At 34.2% G+C, this 22,377-nt stretch overlaps 2 protein-coding genes, 1 long non-coding RNA gene and 1 pseudogene across 3 annotated transcripts; 1 reads left to right on the top strand and 3 right to left on the bottom strand.

The window, feature by feature from the left end:
- Positions 1-9,085: 9,085 nt before the first annotated feature.
- Positions 9,086-11,142, bottom strand: LOC110664294 (pentatricopeptide repeat-containing protein At3g49170, chloroplastic-like). The gene has a single exon (XM_058146658.1). The coding sequence runs from the start codon at positions 11,108-11,110 to the stop codon at positions 9,200-9,202; it is 1,911 nt and encodes a 636-aa protein (XP_058002641.1). The 5' UTR covers positions 11,111-11,142; the 3' UTR covers positions 9,086-9,199.
- Positions 11,143-18,144: 7,002 nt separating this feature from the next.
- Positions 18,145-18,669, bottom strand: LOC131180047 (putative B3 domain-containing protein At2g27410). The gene is made up of 2 exons (XM_058147638.1): positions 18,499-18,669; positions 18,145-18,381 (listed from the first exon to the last, which is right to left on the bottom strand). Exons 1-2 carry the CDS (start codon positions 18,667-18,669, stop codon positions 18,145-18,147), a joined length of 408 nt encoding a protein of 135 aa, XP_058003621.1.
- A 41-nt stretch (positions 18,670-18,710) lies between these two features.
- On the top strand, positions 18,711-19,192 carry LOC131179868 (uncharacterized). The gene is made up of 2 exons (XR_009148756.1): positions 18,711-18,754; positions 18,961-19,192. It is a non-coding gene; the product is annotated as an uncharacterized LOC131179868 (long non-coding RNA).
- A 1,662-nt stretch (positions 19,193-20,854) lies between these two features.
- Positions 20,855-22,058, bottom strand: LOC131179867 (putative CCR4-associated factor 1 homolog 8; annotated as a pseudogene).
- Positions 22,059-22,377: the final 319 nt, after the last annotated feature.

Below are 22,377 nucleotides of genomic sequence, written 5' to 3'. Positions count from 1 at the left end.
ATGACTACCATCCTCTGAATCTGTAAGAGCTTAAGGCATCATGGCACCAAGAGTATAAGCTACAACTTTTGTTCTTTCAAAAGGAGTTGCAAGTTTACTAGGACCTTTAATTTCAACCTTCCCAGAGGCTGTAGCTAACAAGAAATCTGTATATTTGCAGAACTGATAGTCCATACCCCATTAATACTCCATTCCTGCATTAAATGCAACTCAATTGGTTATTCTAAAATTACCAAAATAATCTATGTTCTGAGAAGTTGTTATAGTTGCTGGCTGGCTGTCTTGTGAAGTGAACAGACCCCTTGGCTGTGACATGGATTTGCCTTAGGGATGATATGAGGAGTTCAAATTTTGGAGGGATACAGGTAGAAAGTAGATGTATTGTGCCACCACACATAGGGAGACACCATGAGAGATTAAAACTTTTAAACAACAGCTCTGTATCTTCTAACAGCATTTTCATTGGCTTATTCCTGGAGCATATTTTGTCTGTAAATATCAAGAGCAGAAGGATCTTCAAAATTTTATCCAACTTCATAATTTTATCAAAAGCTGAAACCAAGAGAAACAAAAGCAATGTTTGGAAACCAGGGATATGCAAGCTGATGGAGTTCAATCATGCTCTACAGAATAATTGTTGGATTTAGATAGTTTATCATAACAGACAAATGATTAAACATCAAACTAAAACTCAATTTGTCTTAAGTATCATTAAAAAATTCTCAGAACCAATAAATTCTCAAAACAAACATCAGATATGTTTAACTGTAGAAATTTAATATAACTAGCAAGGAGCAAGATAAAAACACTTATTAATTACCCATTAATTTGCTTTATCTTGAATAGAAATAACTATTACAGCACTCCAACTCTAAACTAGCAAATTATAATGTAGTTCCAGGACCAACATAGTACTATGACTTGTATTTGCACCATCCCCATTCTCCCCTTTACTGCCACTACTGCTCCTCAACCTTAAACAGTGCCAACCAGAGATCTCCATTATGCCTAAAAGGCCACAGCTGCACCATTGTTGTTTCTCTGTATGTTGACAATCTATTGGTCACAGGTAACAATCAGTTGTTGATTCATCAGTTCAAGGGGGAGCTGAAAAGAAGTTTTGAGATGAATGATTTGGGGAAAATGTTTTATTTTCTTGGTATGGAAATCCTGCTCCCTCATGAAGGAATCTTCATGTGCCAAAGGAAATATGCAATTGAAATTTTAAAGAAGTTTGGGATGGAAAATTGTAAGACAGTAAGTACTCCAGCTGTGCAAGGTGAAAAGCTTAGCAAAAGTGATGAAGCAAGGAAGACTGATGCAAGTCTTTGCAGGAGTTTTATTGGATGCCTACTATATCTGTCACCTGCCAGACCAGATATTATGTATGCAACAAGCATACTTTCCAGGTTCATGCAGAGCCCATGTGAAGTGCATTATAGAGCTGCAAAGAGGGTGATGCGATATGTGAAAGGAACAACAGACTTTGGTGTGTTATATGCAAGACACGTAGAAGTAAATCTAATGGGCTTCACTGATAATGATTGGGCAGGTTAATGTAATGACATGAGAAGCACCTCTGGTTACTGTTTTTCTATTGGCTCAGGCATGATTTGTTGGAGTTCCAAGAAGCAAGAGACAGTGGCACAATCCAAAGCTGAGGCAGAGCATATTGCTGGTGCACATGCTGTAAACCAAGCCATTTGGCTCAGGAAGTTGCTGGTTGATTTGAAGCATGAACAGGTAAATGCTTCTGAGGTGCTATGCGGCAATAAATCTGTTGTTTCTATTGTAAAAAATCCAGTCTTTCATTGTCACGACCCAAAATTCTGAACCGTGACCGGCGCATAATTTAAGTATTCTTAAATCATGCAAGCCTTATCAGAGTATCTTGAATGAATATATTGTCACTTACTAATCCCAAAAATACAAATAAACAAAATGCTGAATAAACATCATAAATATCTCATAAGTAAACTGCGGAGTCTCTACAGATTTCAATAAAAACTTAAACTGTTCAATAGCTCAAACTAATTATTAGCCCGAGAAAACACGAATTCGGGCATACCATGAGAACAAATCAAAGTTGTCCATCTCCAGAAAATGGTCTGAATATTTTGATCAGCTGCAGAATTCTACTGATGTGAAACAGATAACAGACAGAGAAAACGTGGTTTGAGCTAGATGCTCAGTGAATGATAATTATAGCACACAACAGAATAGAACAGGCAGACGCTTGATTGATTAATTTCACAATAAATTTTCTATTCAATAAAATTATGCTCATGCTGTCAAAATTATTAATAAATAATCTCATAAAACATATATATAAAATAAATTCATTCAATAAAAGTTTTATGGTACAGTGTACCAGGGTGATGATACCCCACATCACCAAAGGCCAGATGGTAAGCGCGCTACCAGATATCAGATACCTTCCTCCTCCTTCACAGATATCAATGCATATGATAATAATGCAACCCATAAACTGCAATGATGCATGACTCGACAATGCAACCTAATACCGTGATAGTCCACACTAGGGCTGAGCAGAATTCGATTCAAACCGAAAAACCGAACCGAACCGAGTCAATTCGGTTCAATCGGTTCGGTTTTTAAATTAAATCGGTTCGGTTCGGTTTTAATTTATAAAAATTTCGGTTATTTCGGTTCGGTTCGGTTTTGAATATAAAAAAATCGGTTAAACCGAACTAAACCGAACAGTGATTTATATAGTCAAATCGAACCGAATTGATTTTTGAATTAATTTATTTTTATGGAAAATTTATGAATTATATTTAATTATATATATATATATTAATTGTTTGATTTCATTAATTAATGGTTATTAGGTTCAAACCAAAGTTAAAATTAGACCAAATAACTTGAAAATCAAGTCTAAATTAAAAAATCAATCAAAAATCAAACCAATCGGTTTAAACCGAACCGAACCGAAATAAAGCGGTTCGGTTCAATTCAGTTTTTCACCAATTTCGGTTCAGTTCGGTTTCTAAAATTGACGGTTCGATTTTTATAATTTAATTAGGTTCGGTTCGGTTCGGTTCGGTTTGAACCGATTGCTCACCCCTAGTCCACACAGCGGGACCAGATAACAGAAACAGATACTGGGCACAGGTACCAATTCAAAATATAAAATCAATTTGTACAAATCAATCAAAATCAATAAAAAATTTCAGATAGCAAATAATAACTGATAGTGTATTCAATAGTTTCAGTCAATAAAATCAAATCAATCTCAAATCAATTCAGTAACACATCGGTAAATTTTATGGTCAAATATTAATCAATATAAATACATTAAAGGTCTGTTCCCGGAATCCTAATTGGTCTAATGTAGAGATAGTTGACAAAATCAATTATTTAATCAAAATCGAAATAAAATTCAATAATAAAATAAAACTCTAGAAAATCACATATAAAATAATTGTTAAAATATTGATTTAAAATTTCATTTAATAACAAACTTAATGCTAAGAAATTTTAAAAGGGACTAAAACGGTGCCATGTACTATAATTACCACTCACCTGGAATCTCCAAGATAATAGTTATTTTCAATGGACGAGAGACAATTTCAACTGACTGATATAATATTTGAATCTCCTACATACCCAAAATATAAAAGAAAAATATTAAATAATAATAAAATAAAATAATTTTAGTATATATATATATATATTGGGTGGGACGAATTCAGTTTGCCGATGTGGATGAACAGGGGGACGAAGGTTTTATATATATATATATATATATATATATATATATATATATAAAGGTGGGATTAATTCAGTTTGCCGATGTGGATGAACAGGGGGACGAATTCGGTGGACAGAATTCGATGAACAGGGGGACAAAGGTTTATATATATATATATATATATAATCTAAATTGAAGGTTATTATCTCACAGTAATCATAATCAACCCAATTCAATACCAATGATCAAAGGAAAAAAAATAAATTTCTAGAGTAGTTGTAACAAATCGAGGAAAGAAAATAAAATCAAATTCACCCATTATTAAATAAGGAATGAGAATTTTTACCTTGAAAACAGAATCGAACGTGGTGCATAGAGAAGTAAAAATTTAGGGATTCTCTGTTGAGAGTATTGATAGAAAAAAAGAGGTGACAAATAGGTTTTGAGAGCAAAGTTTAGCAGAAGAGATGATTAGGGTATATATATATTTCAAGAGTTCTATTAGGTGTAGAATGGAAATAGAGTTATTATTGAACTGGGTTATTCAGATTGCAGATATATATTTAATTTCAAAAATAATATATATATCTAAAAATAAATAAGCAGACCATCTAATAAAATATATATATATTTTTTATAAATATATTAAATTATTGTTAGCTAATTAAAATAAAATAATAATAAATAATAAATGTATATGGGTTTTCACATTCATGGAAAGACTAAACATATGAAAATCAAATATCACTTCCTTAGAGAAGTTGAGAAGGAAGTTCAAGTGAAATTGAAGAATTGCAGCTCAGAGGATCAAGTAGCTAAATTTAAGGAGAAATTGTTGTTGACCGTAGAAAATTGCAATCTTTTGTATCATCTATATGTATAAATGAAATGAATTAGATTATGTTCCTTCCTTTCATTCCCCTTTTTTCTCTATTGTTCTTTAAACAACCAACAGAAACTGTGGTTTTGACAACATTTCACAATAATTTTATGTCAAGTTTTCCCTATTTTTTGTTGATGCAAAATGTTCAGAAATGGGATTATTTTCCTTGATGAACAATGTCACTGTTACTAGTTGCCCCTGCTTCTTGTGTATAGAGGTATGGTTAGTGTTGTGAAATGCATAATTAGCTAGGCAGTTGCTTAATTAGATTGCTTATGTTTCAGAAGATGTGAAATATTTAAAAACTATATTGCTATGGCAAAATAGTTTAAAAGTCAATTTATTCACTTGCTGAATGCTAATATCAAACTGACATGCATATTGATAATTTACTTGACTGGTGGAGGAGGGTATGGCATATGAATTAAGTGGAGGTCATTTTTCCTTTTCACTACAACACTAAAAACTTCAGCCCTGTCAAGATTTTCTGGCTAAACTCTAGTGGGTACTGTCACGGAGTAAGAAGTTTGCTCACCTCAAACTTGCTTCAAACCGTGCGGCCTTAGTCTTCCCCCAAGACTAAGTCAGCCTTCCCACACTCAAAGTCTATAAAGATAGACTAATAAGGGTGACAAAGGGTAAAAATGGTGAGAGAGTGAGTGAAACACAAGGAACAAGTTTGGCAAAGGGAAAGTAACTTTACTACTTAATAAAAATAGCTTTACAAGCCTAAGGCTTACAAGAGAGCAATAAAGTGGGCTAAATACACAAAAACACACTTGGAAGCTTTGGTATGGCTTGAGAGCATGTGGAGACCATTGGTTAATGTAACGGTTCGGAAGTTCCCCACTCCTATTCTTGGCAGTTGGCAAGGCCGTCACAAGCTGTCTCTTGCCCTATGGAGCTAACTAGTGTGAATCTGTACAGGTAACGTGCCAGAAACCTCGAAGATGCTTATTATTTGGGCTTATGCGAGCTTGCCAGATAGGGGGAGGCTGACCTGGGGGCCCTGGCCAAGGGGGACCTAGGTGCCGCACGGGGCTAGAACTCCCGTCCCGTGACAATGTGGTATCAGAGCAGGCCCCAGACGATCCGAATCACGCCAAGCGCCCCAACGGGATAGGGGTAGGCAGGGTGCCGATGGCGACAAGGGTGTTGCTAGAATCGGGTGGGAGAGAATGTCAGGCCTCAACGGGACAGAGGTAGACACGGGTTTTCTCAATCCCACGTCGGACAAGAAAGGGGTCGATCCGAGGGACAAGTGCGGCCTATCATGCAGCAGCTGGTATGCAGCGTCTGGCGAGCAACGTGATGAATCTTGGCAAAGGCATTTTAGAGGATGTCTGCGTGCGGAAGTGGGTGAGTGCACTGGCAAACTGGTGGCCAATATGCTGCTCAAGTGTTTGCGTTGGGCGAGCGCAACGAATGGCTTGTGGACTCCTATGTGCGAGGGAGTGTGATCAAGTTGCGCAGGGAAGCGACGCGAATGCACGCAAACGAGGGCGTTTGCGGGATTGGGTGGGGGAGAATGTAACGGTTCGGAAGTTCCCCACTCCTATTCTTGGCAGTTGGCAAGGCCGTCACAAGCTGTCTCTTGCCCTATGGAGCTAACTAGTGTGAATCTGTACAGGTAACGTGCCAGAAACCTCGAAGATGCTTATTATTTGGGCTTATGCGAGCTTGCCAGATAGGGGGAGGCTGACCTGGGGGCCCTGGCCAAGGGGGACCTAGGTGCCGCACGGGGCTAGAACTCCCGTCCCGTGACAGTACCAAGGGTACAGCTGCGTCCAAGGTGTCATGGCACCAAGAGTATAAGCTGCAAATTTTGTTCTTTCAGGAGTTGCAAGTTTACCAGGACCTTTCAATACTAATAACACTCTACCACATACCAACCGAATTGTGTTCATTAAACTATTTAATTATTCAGTGTAAAGAAGTTGAAGGTTATGAACATGGTACAAAATTCTAGAGCCATCATCCTTTGATTATTGATTCTTCGAAATTATTACAACCAGATTTTCAAGTCAAACAATCTACTGGAAAATTTAGCAGTATGAATGAAAATGCAACTCAAATGGTTACTCTAAAATTGCCAGTAATCCCATATAAGTTGATGGACTTCAATAATAATTGTTGGATTTAGATGGATAGCATAGCAGAAGAACGATTAAAAGATTAAATTCAATTTGTCTATGGAATAATTGAACATGTTGATGAATCTATGAAATATATTAGTGTGTCAATTACATCAAAGATGTTTAATTGTAGAAATTTAACATAACTAGCAAGGAAGAAGACAAAAGAAGTAACTGTGCACTACGATTACAGCACTCCAACTCTAGTTAAACTAGCAAATTGTGAATGTAGTTCCAGGTCCAACATAGTACTTTGACTTGTGCACCATCGCTATTCTCCCCTTTACTGCCACTACTGCTCCTCAACCTTAAACAGTGCCAACCAGAGATCTCCATTGTGCCTAAAAGACCACAGCTGCACTATGCTGTTTTGTTTGAACTTCCCTGATGATCCCTGATGATTCCTTTCCAAGACTTTCTTCCAACTAGATGTCAACACATAAGTACTGCTACTTTTCAAATTCCATTGCCTTAGCCACATCTAAGACTTAGAACCACAAGGTTCCATGAGTGTAACTGGTATTTTCTCCTTGGGCTCCTTTAACTTTCTCTTCTCATCCTCTGCAAGAAAACTGAAATCTCTTATCTGCTTAAAAGGGATTGAGAAACGATCGTGGTGAGTATTCAAATAAGTGGCAAACATCTGTTTCATTATTACCAACTTCACATCAATGCCTCCTTTTGCTTGAATTTTATGCCACCATTCCTCAAGCATGTCAGTAGGTGTCTTCAAACAAAAATTTACAAAATTGATTCTGTCAGGCCTTGGTCTCTTCAGCAATTTCTTTTTCTTCTGTTCATCTTCGTTGCTGCTACCACTTTGAAAGCATCGCTTGCCACTAACCCTTTTCTTGTTCTCGTTCTCACTCTTGCTCCCAGAAGACTTCACATGAAGAAATAAAGATGAATGAGAATGAGGTTTCTTGTCTATGCGTTGTCCATGGCCCCTGCTTTTCTTGGGCACATATGCAGCAAGTCGGTCATCATGCTTGATCATGGCTTCAGCTCTTACTTGTGCGTAAAAGCAGTCAGAATACTTTCTTCCACTAACTTGATCGCAGCCACCATCCTGTCGAAACACCCACCATCATCTGCATCAAGAACTCTGCCCATCTTTATTTCTCCCTTCTCTAGCGAAAAAATATTTCTACACATTTCAACAAGCACAAACCTATATATAGTTTATGACTTCAATTAATCCCTGAAGATTTGCGATCTATTGATATACTTCATTAGTTTTCTTTCCATTAATTAATTGTTTGTGATATCTTTTATCTGTAGATATCTTTCATTAGTTTTTTTTTTTTTGCATTAATTAATTATTTGTGATATCTTTCATCTGTTGATATTTTTCCTTATTTCATTTATAGTAATTTGCTCTGCTTCATAATCTTGAAAGAACGCTTGTGTCTAGCTCCATTATCATTGGTTGACATTAATTCGTTATTATCTCTAATTTATTAATAGTTATTATTTTAGCAGACAAAGTTAATTTTTAATATGTATAATTTATTAGTGGTTACTTTAGCTTTTAATATTTAAAATTATGGGATTTTTATATAATTTATTAATGATAATTTAAATTTGGTCATGATCATGAGTTTATTCTCAAAATTTAATTTTTTTTTAATTTCTAAATTATTGTATTATAAAAATTTTTATATCTTCTGTATATATTTTTTTAGTATTAAAAATTTTATATAATTTTTATACTAAGAGTTGTAATTAATTTTGAAAAACAATAAAAATAAAGTATAGATATAGTTATAGGCCTTAATGAGCTTTTAATAATTCATTTTAAAGAATTTAAATTTCAAAAAATAATTAAAAAAAATATTTTGTTATATATCTTTGATCACTTTATTTATTGTGAATAATATATTTGATTCATTTGAAATTCACCTTCCATTTGTATCCAAGAGTTTCCTAAATAGTATACGCATTTACAGTGCTTTCAAGAAGTGAAATAGGGAAAAAAAAAATAGGTGCATTTACTTTTACATTTACGTACCCATTAAGTGAGTAAAAAAAAAAAAAAAAAAATTTTTGCTAATCGCAAAACACACACTCACTGTGAAGTTGATTGAATTTTGGGCTATCCATGTGTATAATATGCTTTCTTTTCCCCAGAGTATATTTGCTTTAAAGCTTCACAAGTAATGTATTTAAAATTTTGCTATAACTAACTAAGTTAATTTGAGTGATAATTGAGCTTTTATTTTGATACGGTAAAAAGATATGTTCAAATCAATTTTGGTGTAATGAGATTATTTTTTATTTTTAGTGATTTTAAGGGTTCACTCCTTTCACCTGATGCATTCAAAATAAAGAATAGGATCAAGAATATTTAAGTGATCATCAAAGTGACAATTCTTGAAATTTGGAAGCTATTTGCAATCGCATTACAAGCAGTACATCGAGACAACTCAAGAATAAGATCAAGATCACCATTAGCTCCAACTCATTTTACCAGTAATCATTACAAGAGCATTTCCCATCCTTGAAATGATGGAATCGATTGGAATCCCTCACCACAATTTCTCTTCCTTTGACGATTGAAAAGTATTTGAATGCTGTGTGACAATCTCCACAAACTCTAAGATTCTTAAAAACCCTTACTGGTTTAGATTTAGATGTGCTGATGAAACCAAATGCAACAGCAATTTTCTCACTGTGTTGAAACAAATATTGCTCCTTTTGCTCCTCCTCAACATCATGAAGAACAAAATCTGTGCTTGGAACATAGCCCAATTCCTTTATTTTTAGAGCCAATTGATCCAGTTCATCATAAATCTCTAAAACTTGTGGGTGTGAAGTATCAGCCACATAGAACTTATGCACTTTATTTTCCACCTCGATCCAGCTACAACCTGCTTCTTTAGTCAAATTTCTCTCTTTCATGTTTTTTCTAGTTTCTGCCACTTCATCCCATTGACCATTAGAAGCATACAAATTTGATAGAAGGATGTATGCCGCTGTGTCATTTGGGTCTTGCTCAAGAATCATCTTAGCAGCATGTTTCCCAAGATTTATGTTACCATGTACTCGACAAGCTCCGAGAAAAGTACGAAGTACCAAATCATCAGCCTTGAAAGGCATCGAGTTAATGAGTTCCATTGCTTCCTCAAGACATCCTGATCGGCTTAGTAAATCAACCATACAAGCATAATGTTCCATCCTTGGGACAATACCATGTTCCATACTCATTGATTTGAAGTGTTTCCATCCCTCAGAAATCAAACCCACATGACTACAAGTTGATAAAACAGCAATATATGTGATCTCATTTGGCCTCACACCTGCCTCTAGCATTTTGTGGAAGGTCTCCAAAGCCCTTACAGCAAATCCATGTTTTACAAAACCGGTGACCATTGAAGTCCAAGATATAACATCGCGATCTCCCATAGCATTAAAAACTTGAAAAGCAGCTTCTATATCTCCACATCTAGAGTACATAGAGATCAAAGCATTAGAAATGTGAAGGCTTGAGTTGAAACCTGATTTCAGTATCCGAGCAAGGATTTGCTCACCTTTACCAATTGCACCAATGCTAGATGCTGCGCTCAGAAGGCTAGCAAATGTAAAAGCATCAACCTGAGTCCCTGTATCCTCAATTTCAATAAAAAGCTCAAATGATTCTTCAGAATTCAAACTCTTTGCATAAGCATTGACAATTGTATTGTAAGAAATCAAATTCTTCTCAAATAGAACATCAAAAGTTTTCCTAGCATTTTCCATATTACCACTTCGAGCATACATGCTAATAAGAGAATTCCCCACACAATTAACTGATGCGAGCCCCAATTTCACTGCATAGGCATAAACTTGTTCACCCGTAGGCAGATCAGAAAGATTTGCACATGCCTTGAGAATGCTAGACAATGTGAAATGGTTTGGTTTGACTTGTCCTTTAATCATTTCAAGGAATAATTCAACAGCTCCCATATCATACCCTCCACTCTGCACATACCCTGTAATAATTGCAGTCCAAGACATAACATTATGATCTGACATCCGATCAAACACCTTCCTAGAATCAGCCATAAATCCATCCTTTCTACTCTTTGCATACATATCCACCAAACTACACCCAACACAAACATCCAAAAACAATCCTGATTTTATGGCCCAAGAATGCAATTGCTGCCCAAATGATAACAATCTCAATTCTGCACAAGCTGAAACAACCCCGCTTAGTGCATATTTATCTGGTATATACTCACTCGAAACCATATTGATAAAAAAATCAATGGCATCTCGTGAATAGCCCAATTGCTGAAGCCTAGTTATCAGCAAAGTCCAAGAAACAACATTTCTCTCTGTCATTTTATCGAACACCTTATATGCAGAATCGAAATCAATTATTACCCAATCCATTGGGCGTCCATTAAATTAAAAAAGAAATTATAATTTGCCGTTCAGATTATGTTAGGATGTGGCAGTATTGGGTTCCAATGACCACGTTAAGAGGTTGTTTGTCGGTTGTTGAGTGTAGTTAATAACTAATAGATATACAAATAACAAACCAAACTATTTGGTGAACTCTTTAAAATGATAACTGATAATTGATATAATATCTATCGGTTGCTATCAGTTGCCTTTTGCATCAGCTCTGTAATTAGAGCAGTTTATAAATTACAAAAAAATCTTTTTATTGTTAAATAAAAATACTCATATGTATTTATAATTTATCGTGCTTTAAGACCCATTTATATTAAGTGATAAATTCTCTCTCACATGCAACTTATTTGACAATAAGATTTGACGGACTAAATTAAAAATTAAGCTTTTTTTTTTTTCATCTCATATTTATGCCTTTGGTCTAAAACTGTGAAAATTCTTTAGAAATGTTTTTTTTTTTAATTTTCCATTTTAGCTCAAATTTCTCTTTTTTTTATTTTTTTAATTTCTTCTTAAGTTATTAATTACTTTTTTTTATTATTTATTTGTGACATAATATAATAAATTAATTATTTTATATTTATTTTAATAATAAAATAAATAAATATAATATAATAAATTAATAATTATATATTTGTTTCAATAGCAATATAAATTATATGATATATCATTATTATTATTAGTCATTTTTCATGTCAAAAATAACAATTAGGTATAATATAAATCAATTCTAATAAGTTATTAGCTATCAGCTAACAGCAACAGCTATCAATCAATAGTTAATCTTAATATTCGGAAGGTATAAAATTTATAATTTAATTAATTTTAATATAATCTATATATAATTATATAATTAATTTTAAAAATTAACAACAATGATGTTAAAAATATTTATATTTAAATATAATTATAAATGATAGATATAATAATAGAAATAATTAAATATTAAAAATAAATAGTTACTAAATATTAAAAATAAATATTTACTAAATATTAAAAAAAATATAATTACTTTATTATTAAAATTTCTATTAAATAATTTATTAATATGATTTTAATAATTATCCACATGTAATGTAGGAATTGAATTAGTATTGAGATAAAGTTGAATGGTGGAAGGATGAATACAACTTATTAATTTGAAATTAAAAGCCTAATGATAGTCCTAATGATATAATCATTTATTTGAAATTTATTACAAATGATAAAGATAATGAGATGGATATAGAGAATTTAAAAGCCTAATGATTCTCGCTGTGCCACTATTATTACAATAATGGGTAAAAAATCAAATTATTAGGATGGTATATAATTTATAATAATTTAATTATAATTAATTTTTTATAATGATGTTTAAAATTAACGACAATTATATGACAAGTCAGTTCAGCAAGAGTTGAGTGTCTCTCCATCACAATTGTCACCCCGTACGTGTCTGTTTCTGTTATTATTCTGTGCACAATGCTAATTTTAGAACTGATCAATATGGGAAGAGTAAAAAGAACATTGTTTGCCAGTTTGACAACGCACAAACAGGAATCTTGTTTCAGACTAAATTGGTTTCCTGCCAAATTTCAAATTCACAAATACTAATGCTAATAAAGGGAAGATTGGTTCTTATTCACCAAGGCCTTATTTTCCACAGGTCACACATGATAGTGGAACTGAAATAGCAGTTCATCAAGCTTCGTCTGAATCCAATGCTTCTGCTGTAAATGGTTCAGCAGTAGTTCAACCTCCAGATTGTCTTACTCCACCACCATGCAGTAACTACCAAAAGTTTTCTAGTCTTAATTGCAATTCTGCCAGAAACTCAATCACTGTCAGTGAAGTGCATAGGAAGCTGGTTAGACAAGATAATATTTTTCCAGAGGCAATACAATCAATATATTCTAAATCCACCAAGTATAGCTCCATGGATCATAACAGCTTCAAATTGCCAATAACATAATTATAAATGACATATAGTAATAATTAAATTTAAAAAAAAAATATTAACTAAAAACATTAAGTATAATTAATATGGAAGGATGACTACCATCCTTTGAATCTGTAAGTGCTTAAGGTGTCATGGCACCAAGAGTATAAGCTACAACTTTTGTTCTTTCAAAAGGAGTTGCAAGTTTACCGGGACCTTTAATTTCAACCTTCCCAGAGGCTGTAGCTAACAAGAAATCTATGTATTTGCAGAACTGATAGTCCATACCCCATTAATACTCCATTCCTGCATTAAATGCTACTCAATTGGTTATTTTGAAATTACCAAAATAATCTATGTTCTGAGAAGTTGTTACAGTTGCTGACTGGCTGTCTTGTGAAGTGAACAGACCCCTTGGCTGTGACATGGATTTGCCTTAGGGATGATATGAGGAGTTCAAATTTTGGAGGGATACAGGTAGAAAGTAGATGTATTGTGCCACCACACATAGGGAGACACCAGGAGAGATTAAAACTTTTAAACAACAGCTCTGTATCTTCTAACAGCATTTTCATTGGCTTATTCCTGGAGCATATTTTGTCTGTAAATATCAAGAGCAGAAGGATCTTCATAATTTTATCCAACTTCATAATTTTATGAAGAGATGAAACCAAGAGAAACAAAAGCAATGTTTGGAAACCAGGGATATACAAGCTGATGGACTTCAATCATGCTCTACAGAATAATTGTTGGATTTAGATAGTTTATCATAACAGACGAATGATTAAAACATCAAACTAAAACTCAATTTGTCTCAAGTATCATTAAAAAATTCTCAGAACCAATAAATTCTCAAACAAACATCAGATATGTTTAACCATAGAAATTTAATATAACTAGCAAGGAGCAATATAAAAACACTTATTAATTACCCATTAATTTGCTTTATCTTGAATAGAAATAACTATTACAGCACTCTAACTCTAAACTAGCAAATTATAATGTAGTTCCAGGACCAACATAGTACTATGACTTGTATTTGCATCATCCCCATTCTCCCCTTTACTGCCACTACTGCTCCTCAACCTTAAACAGTGCCAACCAGAGATCTCCATTATGCGTAAAAGGCCACAGCTGCACTATTGTTGTTTCTCTGTATGTTGACGATCTATTGGTCATGGGTAACAATCAGTTATTGATTCATCAGTTCAAGGGGGAGTGATGTGGCCCAACCGCAAGTGCACGGGTCGCATAAGTAATATAGAAAAGATATCGTTCCCACGAGGAGTTGTGTTAATGATTGAATTTTTGATATAAAAATTCTAACTAATTTGGACTATTTTTGAAATTAAAGTAATAAATTGATTGATATTGGAGTGTGAATTCTATGTGTGTGAGATTAATAATCTATTCAACAATGTAATGATTAAACTAAAATTGCATCAAATTGAAATAAGCAAATTGAAATATGGCAAAATTTAAAATGGCAAGCAATTAAATTTAATTAGAAATTAACAATGATAAAAAGGCGATTCTGGAGTTCAGGAGTTCATATTGAAGCTATTTTGGGATTTTAAATTTGTTATCCAATCTTGTGTAACTTATGGGTTTTAATGAGATTAATTCCTAAATCCTTTGAATACCCTTTCGAGTGGGACAAAGAGTGCCTTAATCAATCTAATCCTACTTTCGTGGAGTTAAAATTAATCAAGACCCATTAAGTTCCTTAATTAATCTGTAAATCCTCTTAATCCTTAGTCTATTTCTAGATCTAAGTTAATTAAGTCCAATTTCTTGATTATCTATCACAAGGTTTTCTCCTTTCAGTGCCTTAACCATGGATTAAGAACAACACTTAATGGGATCCTACATTAAGCATGTCATTGAGCACATAAGAAATGAATAAAACTCATTAAGACCACAAAATATGGATTACCCAATCAAAATCCACAAAATATCTCAAATATTACATCCCTTACTCCAGAATCAAAGAAAACTACTCACTATCCATAATATTTACAAGATATTATGAGTTTATATGGAAATAAGGCTTTAATCTAAGCTAAGAAACAAGAAACCCAATACTAGAAAGGTAGGAAATATGCAATAAAGGAAAGAAAACTCCAAATCTGATTGGAAATGGTGTGGGAGACGTTTTTGACTCTTCAGCTGCTGCCCTCTCCTTTTCCTTTTCTTCCCCCTCTTCTCCTTTTTTCTCTAAAATGGGATAAGGGTCTATTTATAACTTTTTCTGACAAGGAGCCCTAAAATGGTGTGTTTGAGGTGTGATTTTCTGAGGGAATCTCCTGCCAGCTCATTATGAAGTCTTTGTGGGACTGCATAAGTGGACTGCATAAGTTATGCAGTCCCTTATACAGTTTTCGGCTGGTTTCTGACTCTTTGTGCGAAACTACATGAGCGAGGTGCAAAACTGCATAAGTTATGCAGGATTCTGTGAGGTTGCATAAGGGAGGCACGAATCTGCATAAGTTATGTGGCAACTTATGCAGATTTCGGCAGGTGCTTGGACATTGTTTCCTCTCCTTATGCAGAACTGCATAACTTATGCGGCAAGTTATGCGCAATTTGGCCAATGCATACTTCAACTTTGAAACTTATTTTTGACATCTTTGGCTGTAAAAATCACTCCTCAAAAGTAAAATTTCTTTTTAGTCCCTCAAAAACACCATTTTACCTACAAAACAAAGTAAAATTATAAATTAATCCAAAAATTGGCAATAATGAAAAACTATCTAAAGAACTAATGAAATTAGCTAAAAGTGACTAATAATCAAATAAAATGGCTAAGAAATTAAACCTAAATGACTATGCAAAATGTATGTATCAAGGAGCTGAAAAGAAGTTTTGAGATGAATGATTTGGGGAAAATGTTTTATTTTCTTGGTATGGAAATCCTACTCCTTCATCAAGGAATCTTCATGTGCGAAAGGAAATATGCAATTGAAATTTTAAAGAAGTTTGGGATGGAAATTTGTAAGAAATAAGTACTCCAGCTGTGCAAGGTGAAAAGCTTAGCAAAAGTGATGAAGCAAGGAAGATTGATGCAAGTCTTTACAGGAGTCTTATTAGATGCCTACTATATCTATCACCTGCTAGACCAGATATTATGTATGCAACTAGCATACTTTCCAGGTTCATGCAGAGCCCATGTGAAGTGCATTATAGAGCTGCAAAGAAGGTGATGCGATATGTGAAAGGAAACAACAGACTTTGGTGTATTATATGCAAGACATGCAGAAGTAAAACTAATGGGCTTAACTGATAGTGATTGGGCAGTTTAATTTAATGACATGAGAAGCACCTCTGGTTACTGTTTTGCTATTGGCTCAGGCATGATTTGTTGGAGTTCTAAGAAGCAAGAGACTATGGCACAATCCACAACTGAGGCAGAGTATATTGCTGTTGCACATGCTGTAAACCAAGCCATTTGGCTCAGGAAGTTACTAGTTGATTTGAAGCATGAACAGGTGAATGCTACTGAGATGCTACGTGACAATAAACCTGTTGTTGCTATTGTGAAAAATCCAGTCTTTCATGGAAAGACTAAACATGTTAAAATCAAATATCTTCCTTGGAGAAGTTGAGAAGGAAGTTCAAGTGAAATTGAAGAATTGCAGCTCAGAGGATGAAATAGCTGAATTTAAGGAGGAGTTGCTGTTAACCGTAGAAAATTGCAATCTTTTGTATTAGCTATATGTATAAATGAAATGAATTAGATTTTGTTCCTTCCTTTCATTCCCCTTTTTTCTCTATTGTTCTTTAAACTACCAACAGAAACTGTGGTTTTGACAACATTTCACAATAATTATATGTCAAGTTTTCCCTATTTTTTATTGATGCAAAATGTTCAGAAATGGGATTATTTTCCTTTTCTGAAAATTGTAATTTTGAATTTTGATCCATTCAATGCTTCATGCTTCAAATACTTGATGAACAATGTCATTGTTACTAGTTGCCCCTGTTTCTTGCGTATAGAGATAGAGTTAGTGTTGTGAAATGCATACTGGTTGTGCAGAAGGAATTAGCTAGGTAGTTGCTTAATTAGAATGCTCATGTTTCAGAAGATGTGAAATATTTAAAACTATATTGCTATGGCAAAATAGTTTAAAAGTCAATTTATTCACTTGCTGAATGCTAATATCAAATTGACATGCATATTGATATTTTACTTGACTGTGGAGGAAGGTATGGAATAGGAATTAAGTGGACGTCATTTTTCCCTTTTACTACAGCACTCAAACTTCAGCTTACATCTTTTGTTCTTTCAGAAGGAGTTGCAAGTTTACCAGGAACCTTCAACACTAATAACACTCTGCCACGTACCAACTGAATTGTGTTCATTAAACTATTTAATTATTCAGTGTAAAGAAATTGAAGGTTATGAACATGGTACAAAATTCTAGAGCCATCACCCTTTGATTATTGATTCTTCGAAATTATTACAACCAAAATTTTCAAGTCAAACAATCTACTGGAAAATTTAGCAGTATGAATGAAAATGCAGCTCAAATGGTTATTCTGAAATTACCAGTAATCCCATACAAGTTGATGGACTTCAATCATGGTCTATAGAATAATTGTTGGATTTAAATGGTTATCATAACAGAAGAGCGATTAAAAGATTAAACTCAATTTGTCCATGGAATAATTGAACATGGTGATGAATCTATGAAATATAGTAGCGTATCAATTACATCAAAGATGTTTAGTTGCATAAATTTAATATAACTAGCAAGGAAGAAGACAAAAGAAATAATTGTGTACTACGAATACATCACTCCAACTCTAATTAAACTAGCAAATTATGAATGTAGTTCCAGGTCCAACATAGTACTATGACTTGTGCACCATCGCCATTCTCCCCTTTACTGCCACTACAGCTCCTCAACCTTAAACAGTGCCAACCAGAGATCTCCATTGTGCCTAAAAGACCACAGCTGCACCATGTCGTTTTGTTTGAACTTCCTTGAACTTCCCTGATGATTCCTTTCTAAGACTTTCTTCCAACTAGATGTCAACACATAGGTACTGCTACTTTCAAATTCCATTGCCTTAGCCACATCTTAGTCTGTCAACCACAAGGTTCCATGAGTGTAACTGGCATTTTCTCCTTGGGCTCCTTTAACTTTCTCTTCTCATCCTCTGTAAGAAAACTGAAATCTCTTATCTGCTTAAAAGGGATTGAGAAACAATTGTGGTGAGTACTCAAATCAGTGGCAAACATCTGTTTCATTATTGCCAACTTTACATCAATGCCTCCTTTTGCTTGAATTTTATGCCACCATTCCTCAGGCATGTCAGTAGGTGTCTCCAAACCAAAATTTGCAAAATTTATTCTGTCAGGCCTTGGTCTCCTCAGCAATTTCTTTTTCTTATGTTCATCTTCATTACTGTTACCACTTCAAAAGCATCGCTTGCCACTAACCCTTTTCTTGTTCTCGTTCATGCTCCCAGAAGACTTCACATGAAGAGATAAAGATGAATGAGAATGCGGTTTTATGTCTAAGCGTTGTCTATGGCCCCTGCTTTTCTTGGGCACATATGCAACAAGTCGGTCATCATGCTTGATTATGGCTTCAGCTCTTACTTGTTGCATAAAAGCAGTTAGAATAATTTATTAAAAATATTCATAATAGCTTGTTGCATGAGCCGTGGGTGTTTGATAACTCTCAATATTGAAGGTTAGTTTTGGTTGAAGAACGCATCAAGCTATTTTAGAGGCAAAATATACAGGCCTATTCCTTCAACATTCTTGCTTGTTCGACTTAACATTCGTCGTTTTGGTCAAATCTTATGTTGCATTCATGTAATTAACCCAAGAATTCAATTGAATTGAATTCCAGCATTCATGAATTACCAATCGCAGTGATATGTTTGTTTTCAACAGGCCCTTAAGCTGAAACTGTTGTGGTTGTGACACCAAAACAGAAGAATATTATTGATCTTTTATGAGAAAAGAGCTTGTTTCGCTGATATCAGTTACATGATAGTCTATAACTTAATTGATTTGTCTTCCTCTTGCTTGTATAAATTATCAATTGAGTTATTCAACACTCGTTGTTTAATAACATGATCAGCCTGGTGGTAAGCAATATGATTTGATATCTTCCCTTGGAATACCATTGAGCGGTTGCCATGATTTTTATTTTCCGAGAAAGAATTTCTTTAGGTGGTTCTTCTGAACAAGGCTAGTTAAAAATAAAGAACTTCTTTTGACAAATATGAATTTGATATCATCCCTTGGAATACCATTGAGCGGTTGCCATGATTTTTATTTTCCAAGGAAGAATTTCTTTAGGTGATTCTTCTGAACAAGGAAGAATTTCTTTAGGTGATTCTTCTGAACAAGGCTAGTTAAAAATAAAGAACTTCTTTTGACAAGTATGCGTTCAACGCGACTACCCTGTCCTTTCCAATACTGTATTATAGTTCAGAGGAAACTAGCTAGCTAGAGACAGACCCGGTTATCGACTCAGTAGAAAGAAAAGCAAAGCAAAGCTACGAAGTACATGTAATGCATTGATTGGATTTCCCTTCTTTCCATTCCCCATCTTGCATCTTCGTTGGGCTTTGAGCTGCTTTCATATATTGAAATAACCCATCATACAAACATGATTAATGATCGCAATTGGGTATCATTTTTGTCAAAATTTCCTCTCTTGTTTCGTGGCTTTTTAAAATTATTTGGTTATAAGAAGTGATAAAGGTAGCCTCAATAAAAATTCAAGAATTAAGAACGCTTCCCAAAGAAGAGAAAAGTAAAAAAACTGTGGTGCATGCCCTTAAGGATTAGAGCTGAAAGAATTAATCTGAGTTGCCTTTCGACATTGACCAAATTAAGCAGAATTTCCTCTAGATTCCTTTTGATTTGCTGGAAATAGCAAGTTTACACAAGGTTGTTATGCATACAGACGCAAACATAAAGATTGTTGTGGATATCAAAAATACCTCAAACCTATGATTGCTGCGCTAATCAAGAATCCCAAAAATTCTATAAAATTCTATTAAATAAAATAAAATTCAAGAAACTAACAAGAGAAAATCAGAAAAATGATTAAATTTTCTGGGCATTTACACATGCCAATATATTATATTTATTACTTGAATAGAAATCCTACTCTTCATAAGAGCTCGCAAACTTTTCAATCATATATGTGCTATGATAGAAATATATAAAAGAAAAATACAACAAAATCCTAAATAACATATAGTTCCTTGAAGAAAAGACCACATCCTTATACGAGGAATCTACAGAACCCTGTACTGATACTGAGTTATACTGATGCTAAAGTCACATTAATATAAGATTAAGTGTTAATTAAAAACTTGGTATAAAACCATAATAATACACACTCAATTAACATATCACACTCGTCAAGGCCTTTATGGCACTATCCATTCATAATGCCCTCTGCTGTTCCAAGCAAAGCCCCATTTTCTAGGAATAAAATCAAATTCCATGAAATGAAATAAAATTGAAGAAATTTACAAAAGAAAATCAGAAAAAAGATTCAATTTTCTCAGTATCCAAACAGAGAATTAATTTTATTAGTATAGAAAATAAGCAAGTATTGTTACAAATTTCCATCAATAGATATAACAACCTGCAAAACCTTCAGAGCCTCTTGCAAGTGCATCTGTCTACAATGGTGGAGTTATAAGCAAGTAATTAGCATTTGCAGTCAGATCAAAGCAAGCATTCGCAGATGCGGGTCTACAGGCAGACCAATTCCCTCAAACAATGGATCATACACTGCATTTATTATTAAATTTTCTCGGTATTTACACATGCCAATATGTTATATTTATTACTTGATAAGAATTTTTGTTTATTGTGCTTATAAGCGTTTCAATCATATATGTGCTATGATAAAAATATATAAAGGAAAACTACAACAAAATCCTAAACAACATATAGTTACTTGAAGAAAAGACCACATCCTGTACAAGGAATCTACAGAACCCTGTACTGATGCTGAATGATTGGTGGATAGAGGAAGACACCATGAATCATTGGCCGACAATAGCGAGAAGCTGGGAGCACTTGACATAGCTGAGGAATCCCTGGTTCACAGCAGCGAGGAAAAGTAGGAAGGACTTGCGTACTCACTGGTTCGCAAATCCTAGTGGTGACGCCATACAAGAACCCCACAAATCTAGATTCCTCTATCCCATACATCGTCTTCATCCTGGCGAACACACGAGCTGTTAATAGACTATCAGATCCTGCTTGATGAGACCCTCCAACTCGCTTGACTCCTAGAATCTTAGCCAATTTCTCCAATCCAAGCTCACCCCTGTGCAGGTCATCGTAGAATCGTGCCATGTATTTGACATCCAACACACAGCACCCAAATACCGTGGCAATAATCTCAGTGAAATCCAACATAGATACGGGCAGTGGTTTCTTGGTAACCAGCTTCACCATGTAGGCCAAGTCATATAGCCCATGAAAAGTTAGCCACTTCAAGTCTCTATGTCTGCTTAAAACATGAGTGAACATGTTTGAGAAAAACAGCTGGTCGATCCCATTAATCCTCAGCTCCTCAAAATCAATTCCACTTTCCTTTAGAAACTCAATGGACTTAGGATCATAAAAAACCTCCGTTTCTATCAAGAACTTGAAATTAAACTCCCAAGTTCCAGCGATAATTCCATTCTCATCGGAAAGGGTAATACCCAGTTGGATAATTTTCATGTTATCAACGTTGAACTTCATATCAGCGAATGCCGATAACTCATCAGACCGGCGAGGGGTTTTCCGAAGAAATCCAGGGAACTCCGAATCCATGGAAACCACCTTGTGGTGGTGCAACGCCGCATCCATTTTTTGCAGTTCTTCCATGAGATTACACGCCCAAACTTGCCTAATCCCCATCTTGCAGTGATCGCTCAGTTCCTGATAAAAAGTAGAAGAAAAATGAATAGAATGAATCATGAAAGTTGTCTCCTTATATAGTATTCCCATTCCCGATTGGAACAGGAATAAAGATGAGAGTCCTAAGTCAATTAGAATTAGAAGTTAATATTGGGCGTAAAGCTCAATTTAGCCCACGTAGAATTTAATTTAGCTTAATTTTAATTTATTGTCCAATTAAATTCATAAATTTTAATTTAAGCTTATTTTAGATTAAAAATTATAAAAATAAACTAAATTTTTTAATTTGGGGCTTAAATCAAGAAATTTAGCTTTAAAATCAAGAAATTAAACTTTTTAATTTTTTATTTAAATAAAAAATTAAAAAATTTAGTCTATAAATTCTAATTTTCAAGTTAAATTGAACTTTAATTGAAATTGTTAGAT

Source organism: Hevea brasiliensis, chromosome 5 (assembly GCF_030052815.1).
Source record: "Hevea brasiliensis isolate MT/VB/25A 57/8 chromosome 5, ASM3005281v1, whole genome shotgun sequence".
NCBI lineage: Eukaryota > Viridiplantae > Streptophyta > Magnoliopsida > Malpighiales > Euphorbiaceae > Hevea > Hevea brasiliensis.
This window is presented reverse-complemented; position numbering and strand designations above follow the sequence as displayed.